Source organism: Thermobia domestica, chromosome 6, assembly GCF_964235325.1.
Source record: "Thermobia domestica chromosome 6, izTheDome1.hap1.1, whole genome shotgun sequence".
Classification (NCBI taxonomy): Eukaryota; Metazoa; Arthropoda; class Insecta; order Zygentoma; family Lepismatidae; genus Thermobia; species Thermobia domestica.
In genome coordinates, this window is record NC_137459.1 from 147488378 (window position 1) to 147507676 (window position 19299).

Sequence of the window (19299 nt, forward strand, 5' to 3'; positions counted from 1 at the left end):
GTGACCACCAAAATGGGATGCAGGGGCGCAGCCCCGAGCGAATTCTGGAAATCAAGCAGCCATCGAACTAAACAAGTGTGTTAATTACAAAATGGTCCCGATTTCGCTCCAGCTGAATTCATGGGCAGCACTAAATGAAAAAAGAATATGAAGAAAGTATGCGCAGCCCAAACCAGCAGAGCTAGATAAACAAAACCTGGAAGGAAGGAGAAATCTGGGGGCGAAGCCCCCAGCGACCAAAGCTATTTTGTATATAAATAAACCGGCTAAATGGCTAGGAATACAGCAGAACGTAAATTTTCTCCCGAGTAAAAATTCCATGTTTTTCATCAAAATTCCCTGACTTTTCCAGAATTAAAAAATTCCCTGACTTTTCCCGGTTTTCCAGGTTTTCCAGGTGAGTGGCCACCCTGGATTTGTCAATAGTATAATTTTAATTAATATGTCATGTATGCGTGCGTGAGGGCCCGCAGGCCCCAGGGGCCCACAAAAAGTAAGAGAGAGATGGAAAGAAGGGTAACATTTTAGAATTTTGCTGAGAGCCCGAAACAACTCTTTCTAGGGGCCTCAAATATAAATGCTTGCTCTCCCAGAAAAAAAAAAAATCTCGAACTTGCGGCGCTGGTCACTCTGTGGTTACCCTATTCTAGGTTGAATTTCAGACAAGTAAATATACTTGGTACCTAGTTCCGTAACGATTTACACCACGCAATGCAAAATCTATGCTTTAGTTTGCGATACTAGATATTGGAGTACAATTGAGTTCTGCACTTTTGTGTTGCGTTTTGTTCCACAATTTTTGCGAAGTCTTGTACGGAATAAGGCGATTGTTCTTTTAGTGTAGAGATAATAAAAATCAAATTTTGCAATTTTATATTTCGTATATTTACAATTTAACACGAAATGTTAGAAATAGCAGCACTAATACTTACAAATTACATTTGCTATCGTTGTCAATTGCTTTTGTCCACAATATATTTTATACGAGAAAAAAAATGGTCAACATTTAGCTGGAAAACAAGAGTTCTTGCGAACAATTCTGTTAAGCGTTTATAATTAAAGTTTGCATTATTATAGAGTAAATGGATGAGAACGTTCATTAACTTTATGGTACTGTTATATTTGTACTAGGATTTTTGATGCGTTTAATTTCCTTTCAATTATCTCCGTAGTTCCTACATCGATTCATAGAATAATATTTTTCCTAGCAGAGGGGAAATTTGTAAGCAAGAAGTGATATATTTCTTACGTGAAGCAATCGAGAAGCGACGTTTAGCTTGATATTCGCCATGTTTAAGGAAATTGTAATGTGAAAAAGTTATCGTTTATTTCGGATTTTTTTTGTTGTGAATGGTAAAATCAGTGATCAAAGTGTTGAGTGCCAACCAATGTAGACGTTTATTAATTTACCTGCTGGACCGTAAGTGGGATAACCACTACTAGCCTGATGGTTATAAAATGAGTGAAGATAATCAAGAAAACAGAGGTAAGATAAGCGGCCTGCCTCGTTGTGTGCTCTTAACACTGCATGTATATGGAAGTACTTAAAATTTTCTGTCGGCAGACTGCTTGTGAGAAAATCGTATTTGCATGAAAAACCCAGCATGGAACAATGTAAGTTAAGTCGATAGTAGAAGAGTAAGAACTACACATATACACACAAAGCAATTGCTCTCGGTAGGCAAAAATTATGTTGCGTCGCTTGCTATAAACTTACTGAAATTAGATACTAAATATTGAATAATCGCAGTAAGCACCATTTATTCGTCAGGCTTAATTCTTTCAACAATTTTCCTCCATTCCTATTATTGTTTCGTTGTGTTTGAAAAAGTAACAGGTATGTAGTGAACACGTGATCTTTAAAATCTGTTCGTGTTCGATTTGTGTAGAGATCTTGAAGCTAGTGCAAGGATCATTTCAGCTTTTATGATAGATAAAATGCTTTTGTGTTGAACAGAAAATTCTACTGATCGTTGTTTCAATGCTTAAATATCTTAAGATACGGTTTCTGAAATTACTGTTAAACATCTTTAAAAGTGTTAATTGTGAAATAATCTTAATGAATAATTTCTTTTGTTTCAAGTTACACTTTTAATTGCACGGAGTTCTATGGCTTTTTAAGTTTATGATTCGGATACCTTTATTTTTGTATTTCTGTACAAAGTCAAAAAATGTTTTTACCCGGGTTCGATTCCCGGCGGGAGCTCATGTGGTTCGGATTCATCGTTAATCAGTAGGTCCCACATCTCATATAGCCTCGCTGCTGAAAGGGACGTTAAACTCTCAATCAACTCAACTCAAAAATGTTTTAACGTTCACTACGTGGGAGAGGAAAACTATTCTGTCCACCTAATGCAAGTTAATAAAATAGAGCATGATAATGTGGCTGAATAAGATTGTGTAGCATTGGCTTCATCTACCCCATTTATTGAGAATATACAAGGCTTGTAAGCTTGCGGATTAGGAATAAGTTGTCAAGAATCAACTGATGCAGGCTTCCAACTTCTGGAAGTGCCCACAACAATGTCAAATCGATAGCCAAGTAGTTAATAGCTTTGAAAAATATTACGATTTCAAGCTTTCAGATAGGCTCCTTACTGACTTTGTCCTTTCCATTCTTGTTTCAAATCCTGAATCTGTGACAAGTAGGAAAATAACCCACTCGTTCAAAAGTAGAGTTTGTTCAAGTTTGTTCATCGTGAATTAGGGTAGAAAATAGCAATCAAAGAATACATTGAAGCTCTTCAGACGACAATGTTGGGGTAAGAAACAAATTTTATAGCAGAAACAGAAATGTAACTTAGCCTGGGTTTACTTCACAAAGCCCGCTCGACCTAACATCCTTACGCAGATACGAACAATGAATTAATTTCAACCATGAGGATAAACAGTCGTAATAGGAAATGCTGAAGTATGTGGATATCATGAATTGAGATTCGGAGATGACACACTGATAATACATTGGCATGCAGAAACTGCTACACAAGATTTAAAAACGTTTTCGTTAACGCGCCTGCTCCTCACCCCACATCACACCTTCTTCCTGCCCTGAATTAGATTAGGTAGCAAACTAGTTTGTGTCTACTTCCTACAAGTTGACCCACAGATAGCCGTAAAATCATTTGTTCATTTAAAATGACGACTCTGATAAAGAATATATTAGCGAGTTATAATTAACATGAATTGTGATTGAATTACACAGATCTTCCCTAACCTAACTTACCTCATATTTTAGGTGGGTATTGCTTACCAACCTCTGCAGGGAAGTTATGTAATCGTTTGCGCAGGAAAATGTTTCTTCAAACGGAAAGGGAACCAGATGTCCAGCGTAATGGTGTTATGTGCTGTTGATGCTTTTTTGTTTGAGCGAGGAATTACGCTTGTGATGCGACGTAATCTTGTCATCGTCTACAGTTTTTCACGTGGTTGATTGTGCGTGCAGGTGCTTCACTTGTATAGCGTTACTGCGATCATGTCATGTGCGATGTTTTTTTTTTTTTTTTTTTCCTCGACAAAAAAGTGTTACGAAATTAAATTCTTGTATGTTATCGACATGTGTTGGCAAGTCTTTACTTTGACTCCAACTGTGACTTTAATCGGTTCTTATAGGTTTAGTAACATTGTGGCCCTTGTACTTATAGTATAATTCTTAACTTCGTATAGTAACATTGTGGCCTTTGTACTTATAGTATAATTCTTAACATCGTATAGTAACATTGTGGCCCTTGTACTTATAGTATAATTCTTAACAGAAGTCACAGTTGGAGTCAAAGTAAAAATTTGCCCATGTGTTTGTTGAGTTTATATGGATGGTTATAAATATTGTTTCAGTGAGAGATTATTTGATTAAATTGTAAAATATTTATTTCGTTTCGTTTTCTGCTGTTTCCTTTCAAGTATACGTTAGTGGTCATCTCTTACGTTGTAATGGGGGATTAGAGAGCTTGCCCCCCTTTTTTTTAAATGAAAATGTGGTGGATCTTGTTGTAGTTTCATCTATTATCTAATGTCTTTCAAGTTTGGTTACATTTAGAACTGATACTATAGGAAGTTGGCTTAGTTCTATATGTATCAATACTTGAAGGATGGAATGTTGTAAATGATAGTAGAATGATTACAGTCATAACCAGCATGCCTTCTATCCGATTCTATTCGTAAGGAACTGGTTCCTAGTGAAATTTAACGAACTGTTCCAAGGAACCGGTTCAATATGAATCGGTTCATTAAACAAATCAGTTGAATGGAATTTCCAAAGTAAAGACTTGCCCTTGTTACCATATCATGTAACAATGTCCCTATTGTCGCGCCACAAACTGAACATTTTGCGTGTGCACTGCTGTCACTGAATCTACGAAGTTCAAGGAGTGATTCAGTGCGAAGTGCTCAAATCCTTTACCTCATTCGACCTTGTGAACACTTGTACCGGGCCCTGCCCATTGCTGAAGAACTGAGACTAGAACTTCAGCTGAACGATTTTGCAGTACACTCATGAATAATCTCCCACATAATCTTTACGCTTCCCTAACTTATTTTTCCCAGACCTTCTATCAGAGTAAAGGAATCTAAGCACCGGCAAACGCAAGCTTCACAGAAACAGTTAAACCAATCAATACAAGTTCTTGACGAGATACCGGTATTCCAACAAGCAATTTTGATATTTGGAGACTTCAAGCACCACAAAATAAATGCGATTTGCTCTGTCGTAGAAAGTACTATTGAAACTACAAGAAGAAAATTCGTTTTTTCCTCCTCGAATTTCTAATGGTACGTATCTTTTTAGAACGAAATCCATTCTGTTCTTTTAAGAAAACTGCTTCTTTGCCAAAAGAGTTACACGGTTTACCTATTGGAAACACTCTGATTTTAAAATAATGTGAGAGTACCTCTTCCACCTTTGTCTGTTACTTCATAACCTTATATTCACTGAATTCACAACCGCTGCAAACTGGAATATGCATAGTAATTCCACTTGTTATGCTCACGTGAATTTATGTTGCCTTGAACACCACATTCAAGCCCACTCCAAGTAATTAATTCAACTACATTTCAAATAATAATAATAATAATAATAATGAAGCTAGGATCTCATACTTCACAACACCTACTGCCATTTAATGTTAAAAAATTCAACTAAAAGTAATTAATGCCTTATTTCTTGTATTTAACAAGGAATACTTATCAATTGAAATAGTCCGCTACAATCGCGATATATGTATATATTCCGCTAAAATGTGAAAAATCAATGTGGCACCCAGCCGTCAAATTTTATTATGCAAAATCTCTGGTAATTTTTGAATGAAATTTATAGTTGCTTATAAGTAAGTTACACTCTCTGTTACCAGGTATATTAAATTGATGTTCTCTTTACGAAAATAGAACCAGAAGTTCACCTCTGCTTACTCGGGAACTACAACACCAGCTGTATGATGTATTAATAATTTGTCAAGATCGTTTTGCGTGGTGTGAGGTTTGCTTGGAAAGGAAACGTTCTAGATCGCATTTTCAAGTTCACTTGCGTTCAAAATACATTAGGAAAGCAGTATAATGGTACGTTAGAACTTATGGCCTTTTATCTTGGAATTGACCGTGGTGCGACCGCCTCCAAAAATCGGGACCTGCAACTATCGATTCCTCGTATCAAATTATATGCGAAAAAAGATCGAAATAAAGTAACCCAAGTAATTTCGTTTTTAACCTTTTTCAAATTAATGTTCAGCTTAAATGTCAGTTCACAAAGAAAGAAAAGAAAGAAAAAAAAACATTTTAAGGAGCTTAAGTTGTCTGTAAATATAAAAACAGCTGTTCAATGCTATGTAAAGCTAGCCTGTAGTTATCATATAGGACATGTTGATTCGTGTTTTCTCTCACGAGTAATTATTCTATGGTATATAAGTTTGTATCGTCGTACTCACGGCATTAAAATGAAGAAATAAAAAAAGAGAAGAAAAATACTAACAGCTTAATTCTTTACAAGAGAAAAACATTCTTAGTAGATACAAGAAGAAAATAGAAACAGAAGTAATGCACCATTAAATTTATAAGATGTTTTGTTTCAGATCAAGGTATCTTAACCCATATATGTGTTGCGTTATCGCAACAGTTCACGGGTTTTGGATTCCGGGTCTACATCTTGTTATCTTATAATCTGATATTGCATTTTGAATTTCGAGTAGTTGGTAATAATGACGATCTTTGATAGTTGATATGACCATACTCCCGATGCAGAATTGTTTGACCTTCTTAAGCTGACAAAAGACAATGTCTCTTTTTGGATGGAAAAAATCAGCACTTCATGGTAAATGAAAGGTTAGTTACGCGTCTTAATTTATCAAAAAGCTTATTTTGTTTGTTAACTCAAGAGAAAATACATAAATATAATGCTGTACAGTAATGCTCTGTACTCAATTTGTTTCGTGTTAGAATTCTTGAATGAACATAACCCATGTTGCGTTTTCGCATCACTAAGCACATACCAGTGAGTACACTGAATGGCGCCATACTAGTCTCAGGCAACTCATAAAGAAAAAAACAAACGTGTAGGATATAAGATATGGTGCCGGATCTTCGACTTGGCTATCTAGTTTATTTTGAAGTGTATCAGGGTTCAAAGAGCCCCTCAAAGCAGTACAGTGCGGACTTCGGTCAAGCGCCAGGGGTATTTATGAAATTTGCAGACATGTTGCCACGAGACGGATCAGTAATCATGTGTTTGCACACAACTTTTTCCTTTCTAGTAAAGTTGTAGACGCCTTCACAGAGAGTGGTATAGGGTTGACCGGAACAATCAGAAGTGACAGAATAGAAGGAAGCCTGCAAATGTTTTATGCACAGAGGACAGAAGTCCTTTTGACTTCCGAACTTGTGAAGACTCTTTTGTGTGGAACGACAATGAAGTGATGTCTGTAATATCAAATTGTGAAAGCGTGGCGCAAGTGAAAAAAGTCACGAGGGACTCAGCAGTTAAGAGAAGATGATTAATATTCCTCAACCACATATTATTGGCTAATATACTGAATATATATGGGAGGTAGTGACCTCACGGACCAAAATGCAGCGTGTTACGGAAGAAATATAAGTAAGAAGCAGTGGGGTCTTTGTTTATTTGGGGATTGATGTTGCTCTTAAAAAGACTTCTTCCCCTATCTAAAAATGCATCAAAGATAAGGTGAAACACTAATAGATTTCCTGGAATTTAGAAGATGTGTGGCACTTTCTTTGTTCAGAAGTACGGAACCTAAAAGTCTTAAGGCTGGAAGAGTCAAAACTCCTACACAGAGTGCCTACTGAAGTAAGATATAATAAGGGACAGCATATGATAGGTACTGAAATCAAAAGACTGAGATGTGAGCTTTGCAAGTCGCAAACAACGAAAAGATGTAAAGTAGCCCTGCATGACAAATACTTCGACATACTCCACAAACAATAGACGCTTGTACGCCAGGTGAAGCGATTGATTCAAGTATTACATTTACCTTTAAGTGTTCTGCTATAATGTACAATGTGTAATTACTATTATTTCATTGTTTAGCAGGTTGTTTGTTACTGTTGTCACATGCATAAAACATATTACGTGTCTTATTTGAGCAATGTGAAAATAAAGCAGAAACTTTTTCACTGTTATTTCTTTAGTAACTCATTTTGAAACATCAGAAGAAGCTTCTGTCGGTATCTCGTTGATATGTGCTTAGTGATGCATTATTGCAACACTAGAAAAAAAGTTCGAAAATACGTACTGTATGTTTTATGAAAATTCATTTATAACTTTCCTTCTGGGACAGTTTAGGCTCAATATGGTAAATTTCACAAAATTTCTCGAGAAGAAATAATTTGAGCGTATATGGGTTAATTGTGGCCGCTGAAGTCACCTCGTGATTTTTTGCTTACCTGTTTCGACACCATTAAGATTTTATTTGAGTATATTCATAATTTTGGGCCACTCTGTGTATCTGTACAGAATTTATTTTGCTGGTTTCTTTGTTGTTCTCAGGCACATCCATGTACCAGAAACGATTCTTAACTGACAAATGAGTGAATAAATGATTACAAAATTTCACCTTAACAGAAATGACAATTTGATAAAAGAATGATAAAAATACGAATAACTATTGAAATCAAAATAGCTGATTGCGTTGAATTTCCAGAAAAAAAGACAGAAAAACAGTAGGAGGAGGGTAAATTTGGCTTCGCCTATTTCCACAGTGTACACACTTGCTACCATATGCTCAAACGCATTTGTTGGTTTCTTGAACTGACCCCCCCCCCCCCCAAAAAAAATGTTTGTAGATTCTACCGCATAATTGTATAAAGTTAACCGTCGAAATAACCACTCACAAATTGACTATTTCTTAAGTTCTCGTTTTGTTATCCCGGTCGTCTTTCAATGAGTTGGGTGTATAACTTGTAGTCATAGGTGTTACATATAATGTGCTTAACAACTGGGCTTCTGAAACCTGTTTCATTATAGTGTTGTCCAACTACCCCGATTAATAGTTGCATTTAGATAAACATTTGTTAGTGTTAAAACGTTTCCTTTCAGCACCAAGAGTATGAGGGACGTGGAACTGCATAATTTGTACTCCACTAATAATTCAATGTGAGTCTTCCACACACAAAGGGAGAACGACGATTAAAAACACGGGGAACCCTTTCCTAGCGGAACGTTATTATCGTGTTCACTGAACGCTGAACACTTCTAAATACGGAATATTAAGGCAAACTGAGCACCTTCTCAATTAATAAAGCCACAATTAATGTATTGCGCAGTTTACAGCTTCGGTGTTGGGCTTCGTTGCATTTTTTCATTCTGGGAGTTTCTTACATGAGAATGAAACTCTACTGACATGTGTTCTTATTGCTCTCTTTTTTTTTCAGATGAGTGATCTTGTGAAACAGTTGTTTAGTGACAATATATTAACACAATATTCGTGAAAAAAAAAAAAAAAAAACTGGTTTAAACCAAACAACGAAAAATGTTCTAAAAGTGTAAGTGTTCGTAAAATTTTGATGAACACACATTTGTGGGTTATTACGTTTCACTCCCGTATTATTATTCGTATTATATTCAGACCTAAATTCCCCTTTCATTACTGAAATTATACTACAAAAGCAACATTTTTTTTTTGTATAAGTGTATGAATGTTTCTTTTGCGATTTTTTTTAGTTATTTTTGTTACGCAATTGCAATCAGAGAAATTCTAAATATTGTTTCGCTTTAATAATGTTTATTATTGATAAAATACATCAAAATGCCGTACGTTTTGGGGGGGGGGGGGGGGCAGGTCATACAAACACCACGAGAGGCATTTATTGAAATCAGGATTACCTTTTTTATCCATTTATGTACAAATGGGTCAGAGCCAAAGTGGATTGAAATAATTCTTATCTTTATTCACTTTTCTTACTGATATGCAAATTAAGTCGTCGTATTTCTTTAACTTGGACTAATAAAAGTCGTAGTGAACTAACTTGGACTAAATTAGTTCTTCTGTACTCTGCAGTATTTTGAAATTGTCCAAATGTAATTCTGTATAATGGTTTCACTTGTGCAACTGTTTTATCTTTTTGTCCTTCTGCAATGACTCTTGACAATTATATTAACAAGTATGTAAAGATTAGTACAACGTATTTTTATCAGGAGTCCTTCGCGAGTGAGTCGGCAGACGAATCGCATTTATGGTCAATTAGTCCCGGTTTCGAGTTCAAATGGGAGATAGTTTCTCTAGGATGTAAGCCGAAAAGCGGTTTGGATTCCGCTTTAAGCTTATGTGGCCCCTTCCAGCATAACCTGGTTGTTGCATAATAACACCAAGGTGAAACAAACTTGTTTCTGTCCATATGTGATACAGATACATAGAGAAAATTATTTAAACCCAAAACAAAAAAAAAAAAAAAAAAAAAATTTCTTAAATAAAAACTATGTTTTTTGCCAACCCTGCTTACACGTGAGTGTGGTTGAGAAACGGCGATTCAAAAGTGATGAACAGATAGACGAATGTAAAGAGTTGGTATACTGCTTAGACAGCCGTCACACATGAGGATTGAACCATTCCTACCTCATTACATTTTTATGTAAACTTTCAGAAGCTGATGTGAAGGTGGTCACTGTGACTTAAGATACTAAACTTCGTGCTCATTGCTAGAAGTGCTTAAATTTGTCCGCTATCAAAAGAGAAAAATGCGTAGGGTTGTAGTATTTTGGGTCACTATTTTTCTCCTTTTTGTAGCTCACTGTAATTTCGTTTTAAAAAGGAGTAAAATTATTCTGTACAATATGCTTGTTTTTCCTGAAGGAAAACAACGATAACAAATGAGATATGATGCAGAAATACATAGGTAGAATCACATAATTGCACTATAAAAGGGATTTGCAATCTGGGCTCTCGATTTTCTATACATCTAAGATTCAATGAATCTGACCGTTCTTGTACTGTACAGGCTATTGTAAAATATCGTTTACAACGCGTGAGGGGTGAATCGATACATGAAAATAAGTCTGTGTACAGTAATGCAGCAGAGTGCGGCCCTTCCGAGTTATGAGCCGGGAAATATCGAAAAAATGGACTTTGGGATTCCATAACAACCTTAGGAAAAACGATGTGGTGAATTTTACAGGATGTGATTCCTCAATTTTTCAAAAACGTCAAAACTAGTACAAGTGGAAACGTTCTCAAGGAATTCCCTCATTTCGACCTACTTCTGCTTTGCTAATATTTGCTAATCCTCTCCTTTTGGGGTGGGGATCCCTTGCGCACATTCCCGTTCGTGTTAGTTTTGGCATTTTTGAAAAATTTAATGTATCACATCCTCTAAAATTCACCACACCGCTTTCTCTGGTGTCGTAGGTTTCCGGCGTTGATTGCGCACCAAGGTTCATTTTTTCGATATTTCAACAGCTCGTAACTCGTAAAGGGTGCACTCTGCTGCATTGTTGTACATGGACGTTCTGACGTATTTTCATGCACAGATTCATTCCTCAGGCGTTGTAAATGGGATTTTGCAATAACATTTATAATTATTATACTTTATAATGTTAAGTTTAACTTCAAATTGTGTGAAATTACGTTGGGTTGGTTTCAGATGTCTCTCCTATATAATCATTGTGAATGAACATGTAGTATTTTAGTTTCCGTATCAAGTAAATTGCAACAGACAATATTGTCAACTTTGAAAGATCTTGTATTTCGATAGAGTGTAATAATGCAGCAAAAGTGAAAGAACGAATATTGCTAGTTACTTCATGAGGTAGAAAAGTTTATCAATCAGCTTGTAGTTAGAGCACTCATTTTCTTGGAACCTTTGAAAGCATAATTTATTTTGTCTATATTTTATGTATTATACAAAACTGGCATATACTGTACTTTTTTTCCGTACACAGGTCAGAAGGCATATATATATGTGTGTGTGTGTGTGTGTGTGTGTGTGTGTGTGTATATATATATATATATATATATATATATATATATAAAATTTCACTGTGCAAACGTTTATTCGTGTGAGCAATGTACTAAAGTTAAGTGTAACACAAAATCTGAAGTTTTGGTCTCATTCTCAGACACTGCCTTATGTGTTCGAGGCTATTCCGTCACGAACATTCAGCAATTTCGGTTTATATAAGTAGCGTGTTGCAAAATACTTAAATGTTACATCTTGCATACAGTTTGTCTTATGTCTAGTGGAACTTGTAATATTCGATTATGGAAAAATCATTAAGTAAACATAAACATTTATTTACTTTTAGGTGAAACAGAAGTAAATGTGTTGGTTGAAATTCTTGAAAATTCATCCGACGTTTTCGATGATCTTGCTGAGGAGATAGGAGGTGAGGAAATTTAATTTTCATTGTAGGTAGCTTCCTTAATGTAAAATGTACACTTTTCAGGTAATAGCACTAATATTGTATTCTGACAAATTATGTAAAGCACCTCTTTATCCTTGTGTTTGTTCTTTAAATATAACTGGTATTATCGGATATTTTGCGAATACAAACTATTGAATGGCATATTCTTTGTGATAAGTTGTTGTTTGATGCTAGTGCAGTGACCGTTATGACACTGCTATATTGATTCAAGTTGTATATGTAATTTAATTATCGAAGTTAATTCATGCGTGTTAAATGTGTATAAGAGTAAGAACGAAATTAGAGACGGTCCACTTGTTTTAAAATCCTTTTTGTACTACTATTGTTGTTCGTTTTTAATGTAGACAGTGACATTAATATATGTTTGAACTTCTTATTTGTAGCACTTGCACGTTAAATTCTAGCAGTTGCTTCACTAGCAAATATTGTTAAAAACAGAGTGGCAAACAGAATGTTATGGTATAATACTGTGAGGTTACATACCAATGTTCTGCCTTAAAGTATCTGATGGCAGAATGAGTATTTAATATCACCTTGTAATTGAGTGTAGAAATTGATATGGCATTAGAACTCGATTACACTGATATAAAAATTCTTTAAAAAATCGTCGAAGGAAAGGTTCTATAAATTATAATGTCAGTGTATAGTACAAAAAGTACTTACACAATTTATAGCATATTTGAGTGATTACATATAAAGACGCTTTTGAACTATTTCCGTGAACGTCTTAACGAAAACGAATGTTATGTACCAAATAGTTAACCTTGAAGTAAATAATAGCGGCATTGAGTAGAGGCGAGCACTGCTTAGGCGGATTACACTGACGGGTTTATTAGGGAGTTTCTTGTCCTAAATAGAGTGAAATCTGTATGATCATTTTACTACTGTGAGTGGAAGACGGAGTTAATTAAAACTTTTAAAGATATTTTGGAACAAATTTGAGAGTAGCAAAATTTTTAATTTCAACCACCTAAACGCTTCCTCTCTATCATCACCAGCTAATATGATGATTGATATAAAATCTCCTTGCTTTCTCCATGCAAAATGTTCAGCTTTCTTCGTTACTATCAATGACATAAGACAACTGCTTCTGTGAAATAAAATTTATTCTGTACTTACGAAATGTTACTTTATATAGTTCGAACTCTAGCATTAAATATGTATATTATACTTTGCCAACTTTTCTGTACATCCTATGTTCAGTGTTAGTTTTCTTCACATACTGCCTCTGTGATTTTCTCAGAAAATATATTGTCGCTAGGATATATTTTTTTCTAACGTGACAGTGAGTTCTGCAGCTCTGCATTGTTTCGTTGACGAAATAGTTGATAATAGAACGAATTATTAATGCATATGATATATGACTATTTAAGCAACTTCCGCAAATAATAATGGTGGAGTGCTGAGAACTATTTGTATTGATTAGCTCTCGTTTGTAATTTAAATTGATTTCAAATAACCTGGAATTGTAGTTGTCTCTGCACGCTCTTATCTATATATATTAGTTGTCATCACTGGAATCTTCTGCAGTTAGTAGCTTAAAATCCATGTTACGAAAATACGACGGAACAGAAAAATTGGCTAGCGTATTCGCTTCGCAGTCAACGAGTTCCTAATTTCCTTTTTCATTAGTTTCATATAATACGTGCTGCTTTTTAAGTCTCGTTTTCCCAAAGGATGAACAGAATAGTGACAAAATGAACATTTTGTAAATAGTGTCAGCGTAAGGCGCTAGCTAAGTGCTATCAAGTAGGCAAAGGTTGGATTGTTGAGGCTTAGCATTTTTTTTCAGGTCAGAGATATATGTATATACAATACACTCTGTGTAATCCGACCATGTGCTATTTCGGCCCATCAAGGAACCGGGCGGTGGGCTCTTTGCGGATGTCACTACATGGGCGGGATACCTGCCGGATTATCGAGATTATATAATCTTTATGTACCTTCCTTTAATGCGACATAACCTGCTCGAATAGTGACAGTCCATAATATGATGTGTATTCACAGTTTAGCGTGATACCCGAACAACATTGTACACACTGGAAATCAAACTCCGCCACAGGCAGAGAGTATATGGCTAGTTATTGATCAAGCAGTTAAGTGTTTTAGTACTTTGTGACCCTGCGTAACGTAGTCTCTAACGCTCTCGAGTTTGATGAGAGGGGTCGCAGGTTCGATTCCCGGTGAGGACACTTGAGCGGAAAGGTGCAATAGCCTTCTCAGACCGCTCATCCTGAATTTTCCTCATTTATACTATGTAAATGTCGGGATGTTTCCTAATATAAAGGGCCCCGGCCGCTTTCCCAATTCCCCGGGTGGTGAGCTTACCGAGGGCTATCATCTCTCATACGTGATGGGCTGAATTGGTTATAGATGTCGGAAGCTCAGAAATACAATTCCTAAGTGCAGTACCTTATACTCTTCTTGAATAAATGGCAAGAAACCTGGCTTGAAACGTACATACATCAAATGTAAAATTGTTATGCACTTGCCACTTGCCTTTCTTCAGACAGCTGTAACATTTCGAACGTACGCGAGGTTTAGTGTCATGCTTTTGAAGGAACGTTTAAAGGGAAACCTACATGAATCGATTCTACATGTAGGTAATTTCACAGAAGTAAGTTTCGACAAGTTTTCGTCTTCCTTTTTTCTGCATTGCACCGCCATGTTGTCTTGCTTTACAACTGATAACAAACCACCTGCATTCCGGATACATCCAAAATTGTGACAGTAGCAAGTAAAAAAATAACACTTCATCGTCACCGCTACAAGTCATAAAACAGTAACAGTTACGAGGGCCGCGGCCCTCATTTTCAGCTGACTTGAATTTGAAAAAGATAAGAACATGTGGAAAGGTGAAAGGATAAAAATGGTTATTCGAAATAAATAAACCACTTCATGTCTACGAGCACTATCGTGAATGAACCTAAGGTTAAACACTGTGGAGATAGAGGATAATAACAGCGAATAGTGACTTTCTTTCTAACTGAGGAAGTACGTGGTAAAGAGGTGACTCCAACTTGGACAGACTCCCCTTCGTTGAAGTCGAGTTTAGGATTAAATTTCTGACTGTACAAATACTCCTTAGTTTTACATTCAGTCGTAGTTTTTGTTTTTTTCAATACGCGCACATTAGCAATATCATGTTTATTTTTCTTAAAGGAGCAGTTCGAGTTAAAAACAAGTTTGGTGCAATAGAAAGAGAAACAAAAAATAAGAGACCCGTATTTTTTTATATCTTGATAGGCCGTCTCGTTCAGCTTCTACAGGCATTTGTTTTTGATAAATCGTAAATGGTGACGTCATGGGTGGGATACGCGAGAAACTCAATGTGAGTCGCAACCACTCCCTTGTACGCAGCTGATAAACCTTTAATAGTGCATTGGATTTAATAGATTGTGTTTTGGATTTGTTAGCAGTCTTGCTCTGTGCTTAATTCTTGAGGGAAGTTTTTGTTTGTTGTTTTTCCTATAGCATTAGTATAAAAAAGAGTAGAGAGAGAGAGAGAGAGCAGTAATTACGTTTGTTGTGCGAAAGTGTTTCTTCCAGACATGTTTTTAGGATGGCACTGTCTCCCGGAGCTCTGAGAGATTCCTCCGGAGGAGACCAAAATAATACGTCTATAATATAATAAGTATAATAGTACTGTGTAAAAATAATGTGCCTCTGCGAATACTAAGTGCTCTCCCCCCCGGATTTTTTTTTCCCTGAAAGAAACACTAGTGTGAAGTACGAAACACGTGCTAGTACAGCGCGTGCTGTGTCTGTGAAGTGAAGTAGAAGTGCCTAACACCTGCTGTGTTTTCGGTTGTAATTCTTGTGCAATTAAAGCTGAGGACATAAAGTATCTTTCCTTACGTTTCTGTCGTGAGAAATCACCAGATCGATATAAATTATAGCTCAAGAAAATCAATGGGAAAAAATGCACCAAATAAAATCACTTGTGTTCCAAACATCTTGAAGAGCCTGCCCTTGAGAAGTCAAGTTTACTGAAAGAAAAGTTAATGCCAGTGGCGGATCTAGGCTGGGGCCGGGGGCCTAGGCCCCCCAGTTTTTGAGTGACAAAATTGATTTAAGCTATTATTTTGATATTTTTGAAAGTTTTTAGTAAACATGATATACATATCATAGTCTGGGTTCTGACTCCCCCCCCCCCCCCCGCCCCCGAGTTTTTACCGTCTAGATCCACTTCTGGCTAATGCCAGGGGAATTATTTACACGCAAACTGAGAAAGAATGCTGTTCCAAGTATATTATTGAAAGGTTTAAAATCCGAGCCATTGAACAAGCATCGATCTATGTCCAGTTACCAACGTACAAGTATCGTACAAGACGCAATTGATGGTTGTAGTCAACACGAGGCATTAGAGGGTAATAGAGACGATGTTACTCATGATTCTGAAGATACTGCTTTAGAAATAAGCTATACAATGTGAATTAGGAGTGAAATATACCGGCTTGTAGAAGGAATCAGTGACGATGACTGTTCCTCAAGACATAGATCCATCGTTTAATTTCACTGTATCATGTGACAATGATGATGAAACGGGTGATGAGAGTTGTTCCGCGGACAGCTATGAGAATAAAAGAAATTTAACCGGTGAAGTGTTTTTCGTATTCTGGCAAACTTTACACATGTTATTTCATTTTTGTCTCATATGTTACGCTCCTGTACATACCTTGAAGCACAAAATTATAGGGTCAGCGTTAAAAATTGCAACATAACGTGAAAATGAACATACTTATGTTTAGGAATCGGAAGAATTATTAAAGAAAAGGTACTTAGGTGTTGTAGTAATCTCGTCCGCCATCTATTTACATATTGGTTTCGATTTTTTTTTTTTTTTTTTTTAAACTCTGAACTCATGCTTTATAGGATACGTTTTATATTATAAAAACGTTTGTACAGCCCACCATCAGATATCATTTTCTACATGCAGATAATATTTGTAAGTCTTTGCAATCAGTTCTGGAAAAGGAAACCGCACTTAGAACGTGTCACCGCACCTCTCACAAACGAAATGCTTGGCACTGTGTAGTATGTAAGCCTGCTCTCGCTCCTTGCCCACCTATGACGTCATCAGAAAATATTTCTTCCTCTGTTACTCGCTAACGACTGAACGTATCGCGATCAAACAAACACCATTCCTTTTAGAATTTTCAAGTCTACAAATGGAAATAAATTGTAAAAAATGCATTTCTAAGTCGAACTGCTCCTTTAAGGTGCAGTGACAGTCTATAATTGCTTCGGGTTGAGTTCTAGTAGCGCGAAGATTTTCAGCTATTCTGGTAGAAATGTTCCTTTTGGTTTGACCTACATACAGTTTATCACTCTTTTTAAACATTTTTCTAACTCAAGTAAGCTGAAGATGACTGTGTCTCTCGAAAGTGCTGAAGTGTTATCTTTTACTTGATTTTCTGAGTATTATCACTACTCAAATCTCTGTTACTCTTCAAAATTGTGCTTCAACCCTGCTTTAGTTGATTCCTATCCAGATTAAACCAGTTAATCAAACTAGAGAATAAGAAGATAATGTATTTCTACTGAATGAGGAGGAAAAGAATCTATAAACTAACTATAACCGCCACTATTTTATTACTATTATTATTATTATTATTATTATTATTATTATTATTATTATTATTATTATTATTATTATTATTATTATTATTATTATTATTATTATATGGTCTCTATCACTTCCAGTGGCGTATTTACGATTTTGTTTCGGGAGAGGCTTTGCCTGATAATGTGAAAATTCTGCAAGATATTTCATATACTTTACTATAGTAAGTAAGATTTCGGGGGGCTTAAGCCCGGAACCCCCCTCCCCTAAATACTCCATTGATCACTTCCAATCAGTGAACGAAGTAAGGCGGTATGCGGTGGTATGCCATACGGTCTCTGATTTTGCAATGATGAAGGCATATCGCTTCTGGTTTTTCAGTGATCAAGACATACCGTCACCGGAGCGTAGATACCAAATACCTTTAATAATTCATTTTTATACACAGTAATTGACGAATAACTTTGCACGTGTAAAGGTTTTATTTCTTATGTAGATATAATTTCAAGTTGATAACACCCACATTTTTGTTATCTTTTGTTTTTAAAATGACATATCTAAAGAAGTTCATCTAGTTTATATTTTGATGTGCCATATTGAATAGTTTCTTTCTTATGTGTGTGTGTGTCTTCTTGCCTTAATCATTATAATGTTTTTTGAGCATAGGAATTTTTAGGGGTTGTCTGCCGAGGGGGGCGATCTTCCGGGGTTTGGAATATCCCTCGATCGAGTGGGGTTACGGGAGTTTTCTTGCAAGAAATGTTTAATATAGAAACTGGGCTTTTAAACATTTTCATGTATAATTGTCTACAATACAAAATAAGGGAATTTTTTATTTTATTTTATTTATTTATTTATTTATTATTTTTTTTTAGAAAGTTGTATGCAGGGAATCAGTCTTTCCATACTCCTCCTCCCCACGTCTCGTAACTACAGAGAAACTCTCCAATGGTTTTCAGTCATTATGAAATAGAAATGCAACGTTCTAGGCAACATACCCTCAATGTATTTCAACATTTAGATAGATGGTATATCGAGTTAAAATCGTAATGAAACATACCGCCTCTGCTTTTCTTCCACTTCGAACACTGCTTCCAATCATTTAGTATCTCCCAAAAATTCACAAGAAGAGAGTTTCCTTTGAGACCTATAGTCCCCAAAAAACAATGTCTGGGCTACTTTGGTCATTTTAGAAAATATTTGGCTTAAAAAGATAAATGTAATAGTCGGAAAATTACATCACTAGACATTTTTTAAACGACCCTACTATTTTCTTGGATTTGGTTGTTCAGTGTCAGGAAATTTCTACCTTCATATAAAAATCCATTATTTGAAATAGAACAAAGAATCACACTTCTAGAATTTTGTTTTAAACAAGTATTTTGAATTTAAAATTCGAATATACTTCCAGCAGATTAATCCTTTCTCTTCTTTTGTAGCCAATAATGGTCCTTGTCAGTTTGAATCGGATCTTTTGGAGAATTCTACTTCCAGATTTATTGGATACTAGCGTATGCCCCTCGTGTTACCGCGGATAATATGTTCATTTCTTCTCTCTGCGTTCCATTCCTCTTCGTCTTAGATATTGAATACAAGTGAATAATGCAGACACATTTTCATTCTGTTGAAAATAATAAAAGTTCCATTCTCCTTAGGATTCACGTTTCAAAATCCCATCTAATCTGTACCCTACGGTGCAAGGATAACCCACGAAATGCCAAGGCTCTACGTTTAATAGTTTCACAGATCTGGCGAACGGCAGAAAAATCATTCAAGCTCCTCACCGTCAATAAAATACGTGTTTCGCAAACTACGTCTTACCTACAGTCTGGGATGCAGCGGAAACATTTTCACTAAATTCCAAGGTCCTATGTAT

At 35.9% G+C, this 19299-nt stretch overlaps 1 protein-coding gene across 5 annotated transcripts in view; it reads left to right on the forward strand.

Moving 5' to 3' along the window:
- The first annotated feature begins 1242 nt into the window (after positions 1–1242).
- Positions 1243–19299, forward strand: part of LOC145688253 (uncharacterized) — a 140690-nt gene continuing 122633 nt past the window's right edge. For 4 of the 5 annotated variants that reach the window (XM_081762208.1, XM_081762212.1, XM_081762213.1 and 1 more), the window contains exons 1-2: positions 1243–1486; positions 11738–11818. In XM_081762208.1, coding sequence (XP_081618334.1) covers positions 1459–1486; positions 11738–11818 — 109 coding nt within the window. In that variant the 5' untranslated portion in view covers positions 1243–1458. The other variant, XM_081762211.1, reaches the window with a different exon arrangement.